The sequence below is a fragment of the Ammodytes marinus genome (assembly GCF_949987685.1).
Source record: "Ammodytes marinus genome assembly, chromosome: 2".
NCBI lineage: Eukaryota > Metazoa > Chordata > Actinopteri > Uranoscopiformes > Ammodytidae > Ammodytes > Ammodytes marinus.
The window spans coordinates 32,808,540-32,829,773 of record NC_137231.1 but is presented as its reverse complement, the minus strand read 5'-3'; the positions used below and the strand labels follow the sequence as shown (position 1 = coordinate 32,829,773).

At 40.8% G+C, this 21,234-nt stretch overlaps 1 protein-coding gene across 1 annotated transcript; it reads left to right on the top strand.

Annotated features, from left to right (window-relative positions):
* The first annotated feature begins 1,025 nt into the window (after window positions 1–1,025).
* On the top strand, window positions 1,026–17,705 carry LOC307262110 (uncharacterized protein). The gene is made up of 7 exons (XM_080042867.1): window positions 1,026–1,056; window positions 2,107–2,161; window positions 2,365–2,409; window positions 2,571–2,630; window positions 10,076–10,729; window positions 10,835–10,897; window positions 11,428–17,705. Exons 2-7 carry the CDS (start codon window positions 2,143–2,145, stop codon window positions 14,109–14,111), a joined length of 3,525 nt encoding a protein of 1,174 aa, XP_079898993.1. The 5' UTR covers window positions 1,026–1,056; window positions 2,107–2,142; the 3' UTR covers window positions 14,112–17,705.
* Window positions 17,706–21,234: the final 3,529 nt, after the last annotated feature.

Below are 21,234 nucleotides of genomic sequence, written 5' to 3'. Positions count from 1 at the left end.
AACAAAGGATCGGCTAGCTAGCTGTGCTATCAGTCAAACTGGATTACTATCGGCTTGCTTTCTTCTACAGCCAGAGTGGCATATTGGTGAGTCAGAAACAATTTTTGGGGTTTATTGAATAATACGTTTGGACGAATTGATGCCGAGTGCAAGATATGATGCTTTTTATATAATATTTAGCAGTTGTATTTTTTTCATTGTTGCTGACGGACAAGCATAATTTGACGTGTGCAATAATTGCGGATAAAGAGATGGTTTCATTCTGATGCTGGACATAGCCTGTATGCTACTGGTCCTTTATCTATTAAGATAGAGTTTATGGAGGTGTCTACAGTTAAATGCTGTAGTCCTACACGGTGAGTGCTGTCTTTTATTTTGAAAGCTAAATAGAAGTACGAAGGTGTGACGTTTAGACCAAACTACAGTAGGCCTACGGGCAAACCCGCAGTCACTGTGTGTGTGTGTGTGTGTGTGTGTGTGTGTGTGTGTGTGTGTGTGTGTGTGTGTGTGTGTGTGTGTGTGTGTGTGTGTGTGTGTGTGTGTGTGTGTGTGTGTGTGTGTGTGTGTGTGTGTGTGTGTGTGTGTGTGTGTGGGAGAGAGAGAGAGATAGAAAGAGAGGCAAAATTATTTGAAATAGAGTGCCTGTGTGTTGTTTATTGTTTTTGATTTAACAATATATAGGTTTAGAGCAATTTCGCTTTCAGAACTGCTCACCCACTCACTGACCTCACCGCACGTCACTGGTTGTGTCTGAATTGTGTTATAGATAAAAACTGTCGTTGTCTGTCACTGCAATAAACTGAGTAAAATCTCGTAAAATCTCCTCAGATTTTACAGCAAATGTTCATTTGACTGTCAATCAAATTGCACGTCATCAGATAAAGGACAACGAGAAATAAAGTATCATGTTGCAAACATGTTTGAACCGGCTACAGTTCTTCTCCAAAAGGAAAAAAATCATTCAGCCCCCTTTTCTTTTCTTTTTTTTTCGTCTGAACTTGCTTTTACTTTCACTTCAACCGTCTCACGCATATGGCGCAGCAGGAATTCAAACGGGTGAGTACAAATCTAAAACTTAATAAATACATATTAGAATGAATCTAGCAGCTAAACGCCCTGTGTCGGTCAATGCGGTAGGCTATTATCCATCACATTGTTATCATGACAGTAACTTCGCTACGCTCTACGTTCACTGAGCTGCTCTGACGTGTCACAGAAACCGTGTAGCTTTTCATTCTCAGCTAAATGCGGAAGCTTCAAACAAATAGGGCCTCTATACAAATCATTAAAATGTTAACAACTAGATGGCCAGTTACTTGTCAATCTTGTCAATCCAGCACTTTCCAAGAATAATGTCTGTTTTTGTTGATACACTGGAATGTATGTATTTGTCTCTTTTTTTCTCATGTCTGTGCTGTCTTTTTGTTTGTCTTGTCATTCTTTTTAACTGCTGCCATTTTGGCCAGGCCTTCCTCGAAAAAAAGAGGTAATTTGACCTCAAGCAATTATTGCCTGGTAAAATAAAGGTAAAATAAAATAAAAATTTCTATTTTAACTTGTATACCAGAGATTGACAATTGTAATTGTTTAGTAGGCTACTGCCTTTTTTAAACACTTTTAGGAAAATTAGTAATATTTCGTTTAATTTTGTATCCAAGTTGCCTAGGCTACTCTGAGGAATGACTTGAAAGGAAATCTTGAAATCAACATTCTGCCATTTCATAAAACGTGTGTGTGTGTGTGTGTGTGTGTGTGTGTGTGTGTGTGTGTGTGTGTGTGTGTGTGTGTGTGTGTGTGTGTGTGTGTGTGTGTGTGTGTGTGTGTGTGTGTGTGTGTGTGTGTGTGTGTGTGTGTGTGTGTGTGTGTGTGTGTGTGTGTGTGTGTGTGTGTGTGTGTGTGTGTGTGTGTGTGTGTGTGTGTGTGTGTGTGTGTGTGTGTGTGTGAGGATGTTGTCTATAAAACCATCGCAACATAAATGTCTTCCTTCTAAAATGAATGTCCTCATATAAAATATATTTTAACATGTTTTCAAAGAGCGAGACACCATAGAGTGAGTGAGAGAAGTTGGTGTCAGAGAAACTACATTTTCTTTATTCTGTCCTGCAGAGGAATTTGCCCTGATGTTTTTCAGCAGAGCACATCATGGCGACTGCAGCAGCCGGTGAGTCCAGTCAGACAACATATTTCACACATGACACATCATGAAATAACATTGTCTCCAGTTGGCATCGGCCATTAACCGGTTGTCACGTGGTTTGTAACTACGTCTACTGCACATAAACAGGATTATTATTTCTCAGTGTAAATGGATTTTTACAAATGAACCCAGGGTTAATCAATGTTTTTTTAAAACAAAAATTATAGACTCGGGGGAGGGCAGGCACAGCCCTGAACTTGATCGTCCTGACTGTAAGTTTAACAGCTTGAGAGTTTGTCAACAACATTTTATCACAAATACTGAAATAAATATTCAGTGTCATAGATCCTTAAGCAAAAATGCAATTGTTAGTTTTGTAAGAATGTCCATTAGCGTTAACATTATTAAAGAACGTGTTTCTGAATCCTTATAGTTACAGATGATCCCAAACCCCTGGAGGGCAGCAGCAGCTATGAATATCTTCCGCCTTACAGTGAGTCAATTTTAACTCGGTATGAAAATGTTTTTATGTTTAATTTAGGGCTGTCAAACGATTAACATTTTTAATCAGATTAATCACAGGATTCCGTGGATTAATCACGATTAATCACGATTAATTCTACCATTCGAAATAGGCCCAAAAAATTACCATTTTTTCTGTATATTGTTATATGAATTGAAAGATAAAGGACAGAAGGTGAATATATACATTTAAATGTAGTTTTTATTCATTGAAAATCCAAATGATGGTGTAATTACTTCAAATAAATTATAATCAACTAAAACAACCACATCATACTTAAATTTGGCTGTCTCTATTCAGCAAATATAGCATAGGCTATAATGGCATGTATTGAGTGAATCCATGGTTTTGCAATCCTGAATACAACCTGATTGCAGTTCGTTCGTGTGTCTGTGTGTAGAAAAGGCCCCAATGTTCATAAGTTAGTGTTTGATATTTTTACAGTGTGTTAAGATGTGTTTTATTCAGTGTGGATAACTGTCAGTTAGGGCCGTGACGTCAGTCGGCCGGAGAGTCTGTTTAGTAAGTTTCCTTTCTCTTCTCCCTCGGTCGGATGTGTGAGCGTTGCCGCAGTAATCGATCATTCCACATGTGAAATGTGTTTATTTGAGTTTATGTGAATCACCCGTGAGTGAGTAAGTAGCCTACATGCAGTCCCGATCGCTGTTATAAATTAGGCTATAGTTTATGCATGTTATTAACGGCCACGATTCGCGGGTCGCAACAGCTGTTGTAACGTCTCCTCACGAGCGGAGTTTAAGCCCAATTGTTTATTTTCCTGCGATCTATGCTGCTGTGTCTGTGAAAGAAGGAAAATAAAGAGCGGATAAACCATACTCCTCCTCTCCTCGTCTCATGCTTATAGTCTGACGTTTTTGGCCACAAGTGCTGTTCTGGCCGACACCTCTGAAGTGAAACCTGTGATACAAGCAGATCAGCGCGGTACCGATACATCCACCAGTTTCCTCCGCTACAGTGTGTGTGTGTGTGTGTGTGCGTGCGTGTGTGCGTGTTTGTGTGTAGCCGACGTTGTTGTCACGTACACACACCTCTGAAAACTGCAGACGTTTGTTTCCTCCCGTGAACGGAGCAGAATGTTTCTCCGAGAGCAACTGCCAGCCGCGACACAGACGTGGCCGTTAGCAGCAGTTATAGGTCCGTGGTTAGTAGTTTAAAACATAGACTAGCGTGCTGCGTTAAATGCGTTAAAAAAAATGAACGCATTAATTCCAGAAATTAATCACCCTGCGTTAACGCGTTAATTTTGACAGCCCTGGTTTAATTAGATAGGAATTTTTAGTTTTCAATGGGCGTTGAAATGCTGTTTACAGTGCATATGGATTGTATTCACAGCGCTTCACTTTTTCCACATTTCGTTATGTAAGAGCTAGGGTTGCCGCGGTAGTAGGTGTTACCAGTTTTACTCGGTGTTGAGGCTCACACCGGTGGGAGCCGCAACACCGGATAGTCTAGGCATATGCCTATTAAAAAAAAATAGACATAAAAGCCAATTGGTTCAATTTTGCGTGACGGCGGCAGTTAATTCGGCTAAATAAAAAACTAGTATGTCTAAGGCTACTCTAAATTCTAAGTTATAATAAGGCTACTCAGAAAACAATGAAACTGAAAGTGTCTGCTCCGTGCAGCGCAGAGCCGCGTCACAGCAGCGGAGTCTCCCGTAGAGAGTTTATAAGACGATGGCGGAGGACTTGGCTTCAAAGCCCAAAGCAAACGCGCCTATTTGGCAATATATTTGATGAAACCCCAATACTAGGGAACCTGAAAACGTAGGCTAAACTAGGTAGTCTGCAAACTGTTGAAGATTCAGCAACGGGAGGTAACCGGAGGTAACACACACACACACACACCCGCACCTACACAGCGGCAGGCTGTCTGTGTGCTGCTGCTCTGTGTCGATGACAGCTTGCGGTGAAAAAATTATAAATTGTAAAGTGTGGGGGGGGGGGGGGGGGGGGGAGAACATGTTAAGTCCCCAGTGGAAATCACGCCGCAAATATAGGCCTATCCGTGGTAGCTTCACTCAAAACATTTGGAGCTGAAGCCCCGGTAAAATGACGTCGCGTCACCGACACACCTCAAAGTGCACGACAACAGTTATTGACAACACTATAGAAAGTTCATATGGGTTGGTATGAGTCAAGGATCACACCGAGTTTAAATGAGTGAATTTAATCCAAGCATTCAATAAACTGCGCTCCGATCATGGCTCTGATAGCCTACAGACAGGTAAAAGTGAAGTAGCCCACCAGTCATTCTGATTCGATGAGGCAACACAGTACGGTGGCTCTGGTGGCTCATATTGAACAAATTGCATAATAATTTAACCAAATGATCTACAAACACTAAGCATTTGTTTTGTTCAAGAATAAATTGCGCGATCTAATGTTTAAGATCAAAGTAAGCGCCTACAGAGCCGACGGACCGTCTTCTCTTGAAATCTGCGGTGAAGCCTAATAATATTTTTTTAATTTTAATTTTTTTAAGACCCTGTCTGGTGGTGTTACCGGTAACACCGGTGTTGACGCACGTGTATTACTCGGTATGAAAATGTCCACACCGCGGCAACCCTAGTAAGAGCCTAGAATAACGCTGGATTACATTCATTTATTCAACCCAAAATTCTGCACATAATACCTCATAATGACAACTAAAAAAAATTTGGTTTGAGATATTTGCAAATTTATTAAAAATAAAAACAAATATAATATGAACAGAAGTATTTACAGCCTTTACTCCAGTGGTTCCCAACCTTTTTTGGGCTCTGACCCCATTTTGACATCAGAGACATTATTTTTCTATAATTCGTTTTTTGATCATGTTTGTTATACTGTGTTGCAAATGCAGAGTAGCCAGGTTTAGTGCACAAAGTGGGCATCCCTGCAAACCTTTTGTAACATTTCGATAGCAGCCGGCAATATTAATGTCTCAGCAATACTATGCTTTACTTTTGAAGTAAAATTCATCAATCTGGTGCACTTTGAGAATAAAACTAAGGATAAATCAACTGTGTCCATGTGAGCTATTTAGTACTTTTTTCTTGAATAATTTTTGGAAGCACAGAATTACCAAAAAGCAGAAAGTACAGGTTTAAAAAGTCAGCTTCGGGAATTATTAAAATAATCCCTTATCCCGAAGCTCCTTCTCTCTTTGAAGTCTTTGTTTATTTTTATTTTTATGACTCAATATAGGGCTGGGCGATATGGCAAAAAATATTATCACGATTATTTTTTCGATATTGATCGATATCGATATTAATCACGATATAAAATGTGATACTGCTGAAGCCTGAAGAAATCAGAGGGTTCAAAAGTTTAAACATAACAATGTTGTTTATTAGCATATTTGTGATTAGGGAACATTGAATCACATTTAAATATAAACAATTAACTTCACAAACATGTTTTATCTGCCCCTAACAAAACAATATAAGATGTATTTAAAATAATGTAAATATAAATAAATAAAAAAAGCTCCAACTTCTTTCACATTAAACTCCTTTGGCAGGGCTGCAGAAAACATCTTGAATCTTGTAGAGGCACAACCAATACATACAAAGTAAAACAGTGGATCAACAAAGGCCCTGGCACATTTATATACTGAACTTTAATATATAAAATATAAAGTACGTAGTGCTTACGTAAGTACAAAATGTAAACATTGTGAAACCAGATATTATGCTACCTAAAATAATGTGTTTAAAACAAAAAAAATATTTGAGTGACTATCACATCAAACTCCTTTGGCAGGGAGGCAACAATCTCAAATATTTGTAGAGGTAGGCTTACAAGGAAACAAAAAATAAGTTGAACAATTTAAACAAGTCATTAAGCTACATCATTTGTTAATGACATTACAGGTTTTTTGCCAGAAAGACTAGTCTGTCTACAGCATCTGGCTTCAAAGCTGCCCTGTGGCAAGTCACAATATTGCCACTTGTGCTAAAAGCACGCTCTGAGGGTGAGCTGGTGGCAGGAATACACAGGTAACGTTTTGCGAGGATGCTCACTCTGGGATAAGTTGTTGAATGGTTTTGCCACCATGCCAGCGGGTCGGTCTCACTGTCTGCCTCAGGTGCCAGCAGGTAGCTGTTCAGTTCAGCCTTAATAGTCTGCTCTTCTGTAAGACCAGATGTAGCAACAGAGTAGGACTTATTGAAAAAGCTGCCCAGTGACTTCTTCTGTACTTTGGCTGGTGTAGCTACAGCATGAGCATCTCCCCCACCTACAGCTGTCGCTGTATATGTGGATGTGTTAGCAGTAGCTTGTGATGTGGTCTGACATTCATCCAGCATCTGAGCCACAGCTCTGGATTTTACAGCCTCAACCTTGTCATCTTCAATGTAGCGGGTCTTGAACCGAGGATCAGTTAGGGATGCCATGTTCAGGAGGTCATCAGTAGCAGCATCGTATTTTTCATTAAGGTAGTTGAGGACAGTAGCCTTGATGGTCTTGGTGAGCTCTGTGTCATCAGCTTCTGGCTTCAAGACCTCCTTGTTAAAGAGCTGCAGCACAGGTTTCAGGTAAGAGACACTCACATATGCTTCACCCGAGAGGGCATCAGTGAACTCAACAAGCGGATTCAGCGCCTTGTGGACAGACTCCAGGACATCGATGTCTGCCCATAAAAGGATTAAGTGCCTTGTTTTTTTATCAGCTGAGAGAACCTTTGCAATAGCCTTCTCCTTCTCCAGCACCCTTGCTATCATAGCATGACGGGACCCCCACCTTGTTGGTGACTCTGTAATCAACCTGTGAGGGGGTAGTTTGAGCTCCTCTTGAGCAGCTGCTAGTTCTCTCTTTTTTTTCCATGAGAAAGAAAAAGCACTGACCACTCTTTTGCACACACCCATGGCTCTTTGGATTCGCTGGTCTCTTACACTTCTCTCTGAAAATGAAAAAGCAACACAATGTAATATACAATATAACATATTGTAAAACTTTACTAAGAAAGAAATTACAACAGTAATTTAATTCTTATATTGTGTGATAAGTTATAATATTGCCATGAAATTCAGAATCTGAAAAATTATTTTTATCAAATTCCTTTGATAAAAGGAAACATTTTCGATTTTTTAACAATAATCAAATTGATCTGATGAGAGACCAATAATATGTTGTGGGTTGGGGGGAAGGAAAAAAAGAAGCACTATTATTGATCCCCTCACAAAAATGTTTAGTAGCTTACATTTAGGCACTTTATTCCGTGTTTGTTTTACTTACCAATGGCAAGATGAAGCCAATGACCGAAACACTGCAGGCGAGTCCAATGTTTAAGTGAGACAGCCTTGACAATGTTCGCCCCGTTGTCAGTTGTGATGCACATCTGTCGGTCTTCACTAAGCCCCCATGATGCAAGTGCCTCCTCCAGGCCTTGGCTGATAATTTCGGCAGTGTGGTCCTCTGGAAAATATGCCGTCTGTAAGCACCTGCTTTGAAGAGCCCACTCCTCGTCGATAAAATGGATGGTGAGGCTCATGTAAGGCTCGGATGTACGACTGGACCATAGATCCGTGGCTGTGGCAAAGTATTTCACGCACCCAAGCTGGATTTCCAGATTTCCCCGGCACTCTTCATACAGACAAGGCAGTGCAGTTTTGGAAAAATATTTTCTGCCAGGGAGATTGTACCTTGGGTCCAGCACATTTATCAACTTTTTGAACCCGTCCTTCTCCACTGTGCTCATGGGCATCATGTCTTTTGCTATACAATAAGACACTGCGTATGTTACATCTTTATGTCTTTTTGATTGTTTTTCATACGGTGTAATTGCCTCAAAAGACGACACGATAGACAGCTGTTTTGGAACAGCCCCGCTCGCGCTGCTGACAGCTGCGGTGGGATGGCGGGCAAAGCTTGTTGTTGCGCGAATTTGCATGATTTCTGTGTGTTCGATGGGATGGTACTTTTTCAGATGTTGAAATAAGTTTGTAGTGTTTCCCATTCGTGCTGGCACCGACCGACGGCATATGTTACAGACGGTCTTATCCTGTGCTTTATCACTTTTAAGATAGCCAAACCACTTCCATATAACGGACGTCCTGGAACCTTTTTTTCAACCACTTCTTCTACGGCGGATGATGCAGGTTCACTTGCAGCCTCCGCTGTTCCACTCATGTTATCTTTTTTTTCTCGCCAAATACTCCTCTCCGCTCTCCTCTCCTCTCCGCGGCGCTCAAAGCTCAAACATGCACCAGGAAATGGGCGTGTACTTCGACATGAACGGCAAACACTGCGATCTGACTGGCTGTTGCGAGTATTTCTGCTGCGTGATTGGCTGTTAGGTAAATCCATATCAGCAGTTTTTTTATTTTTATTTTTTTATTATTATTTTTTATTTTCAAATCGAGCATTTATGTCTTATGCTTATCGAAGTAATCAACGTGAGTTTTATCGCGATTATAATCGAAATCGAATTATTGCCCAGCCCTAACTCAATATAGGCCCCTGATCTTTGTGGCCCCGAACAATGTAATCTAAAAGATATCTAAAATGTACTTCCACATGATAGGCCCCTGATCTCCGTACGCCCCCCTCTACGAAGATCAGGGGCCTATCATGAGCCAGTAAATCATTTATTTTTAAATAATATTTTAAAAATCCATTTATCATGTTTTACTAGCATTTCAGGCGACCCCATTTAAATCCCAGGCGACCCCACGTGGGGTCGCGACCCAAACGCTGGTATACAGCCATGCCAATGGCACAACTCTCAGAAATGTTATTTTCACTAGCTGCTCCGTGCTTGTGGAACCAACTGCCCCCTGACATGGGATTCCCCCTCCATTTCTGCATTTAAATCAAGGCTCAAACCCATCTGTGCACCCTGGCTTTTCCTTCCCATTAACTATCTTACCTCTGCACTACTATCTTTGTTTATATGTGGATGTCTGGGCTTTATATCTTTTATTTTTGTTATTGTTATTTTACACGCGGCGAGACAAAATACACTCAAAGTCCCGGAGCGTTTGGGAGTAAATACCATAGATAGTATATAAATACAACAGAATGAAGCCGGTAGTCTCTGGCCAATCAGTGGCCGGCAGTCTGCCGACGTCACCTTTTAGCATCGGCATCCCAAAGACCTCCCACGCCTAAATGCATTTATAAAAACATTAACCTATCAACCACACACAAGGCACATCCTGGAGTTGACAGTGCTAAAGGAGTTGTTCACCACTATCAATCTCAAGGACACTTATTTTCACTTCCCTATTCTTCAGGAACATTGGAAGTCATGTAGATGTGCTGACAGTGTCGTTATAATTCCTCAGAATTCCTCATGGGGACAACAATACTATAGCTTTATGTTATTGTACATGTAATGTAACTAACACAAAAAAGTCAATTCAGTGTCATAAGTAGATTTTGAAATAAATTATCACTTTTCTATTTCAGTGTCTGAGCTGAGGGTCATTCTGCTGGGGAACAGCTGGCCTGAAAGGAGTTCAGTTGGGAACTTAATATCCGGAGAGGCTAAGTTCAACACTGAGGAAGAACCAGACTGCTGTGTGAGCGCTGAGGCATCGTTAAAGGAGAAACGCATGGTTCTAATCAACACCCCAGATCTCCTGCATCCCAACATCTCCGAACTGAAACTGACAGGACATGTGAAAAACTGTGTTGAACTCTCTTCTCCTGGACCTCATGTGTTCCTGCTGGTTCTACAGCCTGAAGACTTCACTGAGCAACAAAAAGTGAAGCTCTGCAGAATCCTTGAAAATTTCAAGGATCAATTATTTGATCATTCTCTGGTTCTGATTTCCGAACCCAAAGGGGAGAGTTCCGGTTTAATTAAAAAGTGCATGGAACATCCTCAGTTAAAAGACATTAAAAGAAAATGTAGATACAGATACTTGAAACTGAAGAACCTTGAACGTTCAGAGCTGTTAACCCGTTTGGGTCAAGTAGCAAAGGAGAACAATGGAGAGTATGTTAGCTATGAAGCATTTGAAGACGCAAAATCTACTTTACCAGATGATCAACAAAGCCCCAAACAAAAGGAAACACAACACAAGGAGACTTCTATCTTAGAAAGAGTTGAAGTTGCTGGTAAGTGCAGAAAACTTTCCGCAGGAATGGGAACTTGGTCCATTCTTATCTTCCTTCATTAGATGAGAACATTAAGTTGTAAACTAATAATGTGTCTTTTTACAGGGATACATGAGGTAACAATAATCACTTCGAAACTATCAGAGACAAACCCTTTATCTCATAACAGTAAGTATATTAATCTCATTACTTATCAGGTATTTGCAAATACATTTTTGGTGGATATATATAAATCTTAGATGCTTTCCTGTGTAAGTACCTCCTATCTGTTACATTGATGTTTAGCTATTTTGAATTTATAAAGAACAGTTAGGGGGAAATGTGATGCTGCCTTTCCTTTTCTTTTTAAATACAGAAATGTTCATATTGAGCATTTATACAAAATATTTTAGGGCTTACATACATATTCCCATCTACTATCCCGACTTCATCATTCACTGCTGTTTGGATTAAAAGCATTTACTCTAATAGCACTGATAGCCGCCATACAGTAATTTTGATTGAATATTTTTTTACCAACATTACATCTTCTCTAAGATGTAAATTCTTTTGTAAAACTGTTTGGTATGATACAAGTACAGGATTGGTTCAGGACTTGCAGGAGATTGATTTGACGTATTGAGAAATTTGGCAAAGTTTGGAGTTCACTGAAACCTCACACTGAGTTTGATTTTATCTTTCTCTCTGACGTTTTACAGCATTGAGGATTGTGCTGCTGGGAAAAAGTGATGACAAGCAGATAACACTTGGCAACTTCATCATCAATCATCAAGGTTTTCACCAAAGACGTTTCCCATCCAAACAATGTGTGGCAGCCAATGGAGACTGGAAAGGAAAACCATTAAGAGTAGTGAAAACTCCAGACATGTTAAGTTTGTCTATGAAGAATGTGGTAAGAGAGGTCCAGAACTGTGTGACTCTTTGTTCTCCAGGACCAAATGTTCTGCTGCTGTTAGTGAAACCTTCTGATTTCACTGAGAGGAACAGACAAACACTGAAGTCCATCCTGAGTCTGTTTGGTCAAGATGCTTTTCAATACGCAATGGTCATCGTGACACACAATGAGAATAAAACTGACCCTGTTGATCAGCTTATTGAAGAATGTAAGGGAAGACTCCACATTATGTTTGTATACAATCTGGACCTGTTAATGCAGAATATTGAGTACATTGTGCATGAAAACAAAGGAACCTTTCTGACCTTCACTGACAAGACCATTAAACCAGCCTTGAACCTGGTTCTATTCGGGAGGAGAGGAGCAGGGAAGACTTCAGCAGCAAAGGCCATTTTGGGTCATTCAGTCTCCAACTCACCAGAGTGTGCTAATCATCAGGGAGAGGTGTGTGGACGTTGCGTTTCCTTAGTGGAGCTGCCTGCTTTGTATGAAAAAAGGCAGAAGGCAGTGATGGATGAATCACTCCGGTGTTTCTCCCTCTGTGAAGACATCCATGCCTTCATCCTGGTGCTACCTGTGGGTCCCCTCACTGATGATGACAAGGCAGAGTTAGAAATCATTCAGAACATATTCAGCTCTCGAGTCAATGACTTCACCATGATTCTGTTCTCTGTGGAGTCAGATCCTACAGATCCAAATGTTGTTAACTTTGTAAAGGAAAACAAGGAGATCCAGGAGCTCTGTCAGAGCTGTGGAGGAAGATATGTCATTCTCAACATCAAGGACAAGAAGCAGATCCCAGAGCTGTTGGATTATGTGGAGAAGATGAGTGTTAGATGCTTCACAAAAGACATGTTCACCAAGGCTCAGATGGAGATGGTTTTTGAACTGAAGGCTGAACTGCAGGATGTGAAACAGAGGCATGAGATGAGAGATGACACTGGAAATCAGAGCACAGATTGTCTCAGGATGGTGCTGATTGGGCGGACTGGCAGTGGGAAGAGTGCAACTGGAAACACAATTTTGAGTAAAGATCATTTCCAATCTGAGGTCAGCTCCAGTTCAGTGACCAGGTTTTGTCAGAAGGAAAAAGGAGAGATCAATGGAAGACCCGTCCATGTGGTTGACACCCCCGGATTGTTCGACACGACTCTGTCCAATGATGACGTTCAACAGGAACTTCTGAAATGCATCAGCATGTTGTCTCCTGGACCTCATGTCTTCTTGCTGGTGCTGCAGATCGGTCGCATCACACAGGAAGAAAAAGATTCTGTGGAACTGATCAAGAAGTACTTCGGAAAGAATTCACAAGATTTCATCATCATTATATTCACCAGAGGAGATGATCTCGGATCTAAGTCTATCGAGACTTTCATAAAAGAAGACCGCAACGGCTTTTTGATAAATCTGGTAAATGACTGTGGAAGAAGATACCAGGTCTTCAACAATAAGGAGCAGACAGACCGCACACAAGTCAGGGAGTTATTGAGAAAATCAAACCAATTGATGATGAAAAATGACGGCAGATGCTATACCTCAGAGATGTTTGAAGAGGCTGAGGCAGCGATACAGAAGGAGGTAAAGCGGATCCTGAAAGAGAAAGAAGAAGAGATGCAGAGGGAGAGAGAGAAGCTAGAAATAAAACATAAGGTGGAAATGGAAGCAGTGAAGCAGAGAATGGAACAAGAGAAAGCAGAAATTGAACAGAAGAGAAACAGACAACTTAAAGAAATGGAGGAAAAAATTAATAAGGAGCGTGAAGAGAGAAAGAAAGAAAAGGATATGAGAGAAAAAGAGGACGGGGAGAAGAAAAAGCAGGAAGTGATTCAAAAACAAGATTGGGAACACAAACTCAAAGACCTGGAAAAGAAAATTTGGTCAAAATCGGAGGAAAAGAAAGACACTGACAGAGAGTTGGAGCAGAGCAGAGAAGAGATGAAAGAGCAACATGATAGCTGGGAGAAGGAAAGAAAAGAATGGTGGAAGAAACGAGAACAAGAAGATGATCAGAAACGACATGAGGAACGATCAAAAATCAAAAAGCTACAAGAAGAATACAAGCAGGAGACAGAAAAACAAGAAAACATAAGAAAAGAGGAAGATCGAATCAGAAGAGAACAGGGGGAAAAAGAAAGAGAAGAATTAGAAGATAACTATAAGAAAAAAATTGATAAAATGAAGAAGAGCTATGAAGAGGAGGCCAGGAAACAAGCTGAAGAATTCAATGACTTCCGAAAGAAATACTCCAAGGACTTCACAGCATTGGTAGATAAGCACATGGAGGAAATACAGGAAATGAAGCAAAAGCATGACAGACAAATGAGAGAGGCAGAAGAAAGCAAGGGCAAAGAGTACGATCTCTTACACAAGCTCTCCAGCCACAAAGAAAAAAATCTTAAGGAGCAAATGGAGGACTTGCAGAAAAAGCATGAAGAAGAAGTAAAGGAACTAAAACAGAAATATGAAGAGAAATGCATCATCCTCTAATTCTTGATCATTACGAAATCGTCTGTTTTGCTTTCTATATTATTGCCGAAGGCCACACACTTGACCTGGTGTGCACTACTGGCATCTCTCCCTCCCATCTTCAGTGCCTTGTCCGCTGTCTCCAACCACTTAACTGTCCTGTTCACTCTGTCCCTGTCCCCCTCCAAGCAACGCACCATAAAGTTCAGGAACCTCAAATCTGTGAACACACCAGCCCTGATCAACTCCCTCACAACCTACCTGGCCCCTGATCCCCCCCCCCCACATTTTTAAGGGCGGCTGTGGCGAAGTAGGTAGGGTGGTTGACCTTCAACTATAGGGTTAGTGGTTTGATCCCCCGTCTCCCCGCCACATGTCAAAGTGTCCCTGGGCAAGACACTGAACCCTAAACTGCTCCCGATAGCTGCCTGCTATCTACAAGAATGAATGTATGTGTGAATGGCAAAGTGGGAATGGGAACAAAACACGGACTGTCTCCTTCTCTCGCCCTGCCCCCCTGGTACAACTCTGAACTCCGCACCATGAAGACCTGCGGCCGAGAGCTGGAGAAGCTCCAGAGAAGATCTAGCCTCACTGTCTAACTGGAGGCCTATAAATAGCATGTCGTACAGAGAAGCTCTCTCCAAGGCCAGGACCCAATTCTATTCCACCCTCATTGGCAATCGGCAAAACCACCCTAGAAAGCTGTTCTCTACCATCAACTGACTGCGACCCCCCGACTCCCCTGACTGCTGCACCATGTTCCAGGAGTTTTTCAAGACTAAAGTGGACACCATCTATCAGCAACTCCAATCGCCTGCCCACCCTCACACACCCCAGCTATTTGGTGTTGCCCCCCCAGCTGCCTGTCCCTCCCAGTGCTCTTCCTCCTCATCCTCCCCTGTGGATGTGGCCTAAACTGGTCTCCAAAGCCACCTGCTCCTAAGACCCTAAGCCCACTGGCCTTGTCAAGGCTGGCATACCATGGTCGTCATCATCAACTTCTTCATGTCATCCGGCACGGTTCCCACCAGCTTTAAAATGGCCTCTGTCACACCTGTCCTTATAAAGTCTGACAATCCCAACCTCTACCTTCCCATCTCCAACCTTCCGTTCCTAAGCAAAATCAAAAAAACTAAATGGAATGAGCAGTTGCCGCCACAACTGAATCATGAGCTTCACAAACCCTTTCAATCTGCATTCAGAACCCACCACAGCACAGAGACCGCTCTCATCAAAATCACAAATGACCTACTCATCACTGCCAGAGCAGGCTGTATCAGCATCCTGATCCTCCTCGACGTCACAGCTGCGTTCGACACAGTCTCCCATACCATCCTCTACACCCGTCTCTCCAATTGGCCTTCTTCCACCACAAGAGCATCTCCAGACTCCGCCCATCACTATCTGTGTCCGTGGCAGAAACACTCATCCACGTCTTCATAACCTCCCCGCTGGACTATGGTAACAGAGTTTTCATCCGCACTCGGCCCTGGCAGCACATCACCCCCACCCTCATCCATCTCCACTGGCTCCCCATCAAATCCTGCATTACCTACAAACCCTCCTGCTCACCTACAAGTCCCTCCATGCCCTTGCCCCCCAATACCTCACTGATTTCCCCCAGCCCTACGCCCCGTCCCGGAAGCTGCGGTCCTTGGTCACGGGTCTGCTTTCCATCCAGCTTCGAACATTTGGAGACCGAGCCTTCAGTGAAGCAGCCCCCACCCTCAGCCACTAAGAAACCTTTTAGATATCTGATGAAATCATTGTCCAACTCTCTGACTCGCTGACAAATTTCACAAACAATTTCAAACTCATGATGGTTTTGGACTTTTTTTCTATGATATACGACTCAACATCAACATTTAGAGCCGTTGAAATCGGCTGCTTGGAGAAAGTTTCCCGAAAACAACATCAATTCCAATGTTTTTTGTTTCTATTTATGTGAAAAAATGTTGTCGAAAAAATCAATTTGTTTTCATATATTTTTTAATGAATAGAAAGCCTGTCTGTGGTTTTATTATTTGCAATTTGTATAATTTGTAAAAAATAAAAAGGAGGCCGCCATTTTGCACTGTTGTGATTCTAGAACAAAATGGACAAACTTATTTCTAAACTAAGGGCCCGTGTCCACCGAACGCCTTTTTCCCACCGCAAGGGCCTTTTTCCCACCGCAAGGGCCTTTTTTCAATTGATTCCCAATGAGAAGCGGCCGCCTCGGCAAAAGGCGGCCGCTCGGAGAAAAGGCGCATTTTTTCCCAGCGTTTTTGCCTTTTTGTGCGGCCGCTTCGAGCTTTTCCAGTTGAAAAAAGTTTAACTTTTCAGAAAGGCGGCGGGGACGTCACCGCCGCTTTTTTCAAAGGGCCAATCAGATAGTAGATCGTCGGGACTCGTCGCCTTGGCAACAAAGAAGACGGAAGAGAAACTGCTTTTTCCGTCTCTGTTTACCCGAAACTGTACGAAAATAGTGACTTAAAATGACCAGAACAGAGGGAGGAGAGCCAGTTTGTGGGAGCAGATTAGGCGAACACTTGATTCGCTGTATTTTTATCTACTACGGATCGTTTCATGCGCACACGTCAGCCTACAACTTGCTCCGTGTGTGTTTGCAGGAGCCGCGATAACTCCTCATCCAAACAGAGGATGGTGGAAAGTATTCTCTGTTTCATAAGACTACTCATATTAAAATGTAACGATTTAAATAGAAAACAGCAAGCCTAAACAGTTAAACTAGTGTTGATCATAGGTCTGACTGACAGGTGACGATCAGCTTTTTTTCTACCCCGATCTCAGCGCTCTCTCTCCCAGCCCATAAAACGCTTGAAAAAAGCGGTCGAAAAAAACGCTCAGTAGACACACTCCCGAGCGCACAGCCAGCATTTAACGCTGGAAAAAGGTGTTAGGTGGACACAAGCCCTAAGGCCACTGTAGCTTCTGTTGTTCTTCAAAAGGGAGGGGTTACCTAGGGAGCGTTATATTCTAGAACTTTCACCACTAGATGCCAATTAATATTCAGATATTACACACTGCACCTTCTAAGATAGTTATTCATTAGTTTATAGATCCGTTTCTTGATGTTGTACGTTTTATTTTCCTGATGTGTGATCAATTAGAGGGTCAATTTACAAAGACATTTGTTATTCTAAATATGTCTGTCTCTTACAAGTGCAAGTGATTTTTGTTAATGGACCAATTGCAAATAACAAACTGTCCTGTGATAAGTAACAGATATATTCTTTGTACTACGTATTCAGCCACTGTTATTTCTTAACAGGGCAATAATGTTGTGTCATCCAAGTGTTCCAAGTTTACAGAGAATTTGCAAAGAAGACCCCAAGCTGTTTTGACTAATTGGTTTCTATAAAGTTCCTAAATAAGGGTCTCAATACTTATGTAAATAAGACTTATTGCAGATATTACAATTGCTAATAAATTAAAAACATTTTTACACTTTGTCATTATGGGTTATTGAATGTATATTAATAGGAACCATTTATTTTTGTTTAGATGAATCCTTAACTATTTTGTTACGTTGACTTAATTCTATATCTATACTTTCAACTGCTGGCACGAAAATATCAAAAACAACTGACATTATATTTCTGTACACCTACGGCATCAAAAAAACATAATTATTTTTAATAAAATTTTATTTACAAGACTATTTTTCTGAAGTTTTTTTTTACAGTGTATATGGCTTTCTATATTTCTGGTTACTAATGTGTTTAAGACTCTGATCAAAACAACAAACTACAGCCTCCAAAAAGGTCACTGAGATGAAACAACAGCTCCTGCAGCGTCACTAAAAGTAACATTATGACTTATGAGCTTCACAAAACTCCAACAAGTTGCAAACAATAGTTCCTGTTATTGTCTCCATCCCCTGTATGGCACATTCACCATATTTCAGTTTATAGGATGGTTTAATATAGGAGAGATCCACTATGATCCTCCTGTGTGTTCAGTGTTTTGTCCAGCAGATGGGGCACTTGCAGCAACTACTGAACTGAAGTTTGTTTCAAAGCTTCTATTGCCAGAACTTTTTGAATGGAACCCCCTTAATTTACTGTTATTTTCATTTACTGTTAATGTCTCAATTTGTGTTTCATTTCACGTTTTAATCTTGATCGCTCTGCACATGTATGGATATCATTATTTTTTTAAACTAGGCAATCGCACATATTAGTCATACAATATTGTTAAGGGTTTGTCTCCACCGCCGTGCGTAAAGGCAGCATTATAACAGCTGACGGGAGGAAAAAGAAAAACAACATCTGACAATGTGAGTGAACACAGCGGGTCTTAAGGCAGAGGTCAAGAAAACCTTTTTGCTTTGCTTTATGCTGCTCTCACCTTTTTATCTCTCTCCCTCTTTTATTAGTCCACACCTAGGCCTACACACACGTTAATTCTCACACATTTTATGTTCAAGTCCAAGTGATGGGCAATTCTGGTGCCGACTAGTAAGGCATCCATAATAAATTCACGCCAGGAACGCCGTCTGTGCGCTTGCGTGTCATCTCATTATCTGTACTTTGGCTACATCACTCCTCTCTCAAGCGTGCTGTTGCCAAGGAATTGAGTCGGCTTGAGCACAGATGGCATGCTCACACTAGCCAAACTATCTAGACTTTAGGGGGTAAACATGCTCGGGCAGAGAACAGATGGCCAAGTGTGAGTGCGCCCTTAAGTTGTCTGCTTACCACTGTGTTGCAATCTTCGTTATGTCCCCTTCATTACTGTAACAGGTAACACATCATATTCATCCTTATAATATAGTGGATATGAAATCTTCATCTCTTATCTACCATACAATTAAGGTTATCCACTCTTTTGTGCACATCATTCCAACTGTTAACTTTGGCAGCTGGGAAGTCGGTTTTGGATTACTGTGGAAATACTTTGACTTACCCTGTTTAGTTTAGTTTATTTGCTTATAGTTTTGTGGACAGTCCCCTTTGAGAAGGAGCAATTTTAGCCTATTTGGCTAATTTCCAGCTGTAGTCCCCGGCCAGTTGTCAGTAGGCAACCTACAATACATACACTGTGGCTTGATCCTCAGCTGATCTTGAGGGAAACCTTGCCAATTTCTCTTGCCAAGCATGAAACTAACACTTGGATGTAAATTAAGTCATATACATTTCCTGGGGTTGTAGTTAGGCTCATAAAGAACTAGCACAACTGAATTGTGTGCATGCATCAGTATCTTTTTTGATGAAAATAAAAGCATTTTTGTTCTATTCTGTGCATCAGACAGACAACTGAAAAGTGCAGCTGAAACATTATTTTTTGTTAACAGTTTTACAACCATTAAATATGTTCTACAAGTATCAATCATGTAAAAAATATATGTAATATAAATAATTGTTTTAATTGAATGGAAAGCAGGAAATGGAACTTCAAGACCTAAATGTAAGAATGAAGTACTAATAACACTGGATTAAACAGATGTCAAATGATTTAGTTATCCACACCACACCACATTCGGCATTCGGTTCCATATTTAACTCATGCTGCATAAGCAAGCCGGATTAAATATAAGGAGCCAAAGATATGTCAGTGTGGCATTACGCACATGTTGTTTAATCTTTTGAAAATGAGGTTACTGTAATTAAAAACAATAAATAATGACTGACCGATCTGTCTGCTCTGTCTGTAACAATCAACTACGTTTAGTTTGTGTGTTCACACTGAAGGTGAAGCAATGTTTCACCTTTTGTCATTTTCAGGAATTTGACCAATTTGTGTTTGCAGTGTTGTGGATGAGTAGTGAAACTAGTAGGTTTGCAGTGACTTGCTGGCAGTTCAGTACTGTACAGACATGTTTGCATAGTGAATTAAGTACCAACAGCACTTGATTACACAGATGTCAAATGATTTAGTTATCGACACCACATTTGGAACTTGGTTCCATATTTAACTCATGCTGCATAAGGAAGCCAGATCATATCAAAGGAGCCAAAGATGTGTCAGCGTGGCACTATGTTCATGTTAGGTGTTTTCCCTTTTGGAGATGAGGTTACTTTATAAAACCAATAAAGAATGACTGACCAATCTGTCTGCTCTGTCTGTAGCTAGTAGCTGTTTACTGAACATTTTTCATAACAATCAAATAAGTTTAGTTTGTGTGTTCACACTGAAGGTGAAGCAATGTTTCACCTTTTGTCATTTTCATGAATTTGACCAATTTGTGTTTGCAGTGTTGTGGATGAGTAGTGAAACTAGTAGGTTTGCAGTGACTTGCTGGCAGTTCAGTACTGTACAGACATGTTTGCATAGTGAATTAAGTACCATCAACACTTTATTACACTATGTCAAATGATTTAGTTATCGACACCACATATCGCCTTGGGTTACATATTTACCTGTGCTGCGTAAACAAACCGGATTAAATAAAAGGAGCCAAAGATGTGTCACTGGGATATGAAACAACCAAATCTAAAGGGAAATTCAAATACTGTACTTAATAATTAATCACGAAAATTCAGAAAATGTTTATATTTTTTGGCTCTCGGGCAAGTGAAAATATACAAGGGGCCAGTAAAAAGCTTATCTACTGGCCAAGTTGGGAAAAAATATTACGTTGAACCCTGCTGGGACATGGGCAATTTGGAGAAGTTTAAATATGAATGATTTATCTTCTACAATTATAAATCATGTAAAAAAAAAGGAAATGGAAATTCAAGGCTGAAATCCAAAATGTCAGAATGAAGTGCTAACAACACTCGATTAAAAAGATGTCAAATGATTTTAGTTATCCACACCACATTCAGCATTTGGTTCCATATTTAACTCCTGCTGCATAAGCAAGCCGGACTACTGCAAGGAGCCAAAGATGTGTCAGTGTGGCACTATGTTCATGTTATGTGTTTTCTCTTATGGAGATGAGGTTACTTTATAAAACCAATAAAGAATGACTGACCAATCTGTCTGCTCTGTCTGTAGCTAGTAGCTGTTTACTGAACATTTTTCATAACAATCAAATAAGTTTAGTTTGTGTGTTCACACTGAAGGTGAAGCAATGTTTCACTTTTTGTCATTTTCATGAATTTGACCAATTTGTGTTTGCTGTGTTGTGGATGAGTAGTGAAACTAGTAGGTTTGCAGTGACTTGCTGGCAGTTCAGTACTGTACAGACATG

Excerpts from the sequence above, each read along its gene's own strand:
- LOC307262110 (XM_080042867.1), top strand. Across the intron at positions 2,410-2,570 it reads TGAACTTGATCGTCCTGACT|TTACAGATGATCCCAAACCC; the intron begins GTAAGTTTAACA and ends GAATCCTTATAG. Across the intron at positions 10,898-11,427 it reads AAACCCTTTATCTCATAACA|CATTGAGGATTGTGCTGCTG; the intron begins GTAAGTATATTA and ends GACGTTTTACAG.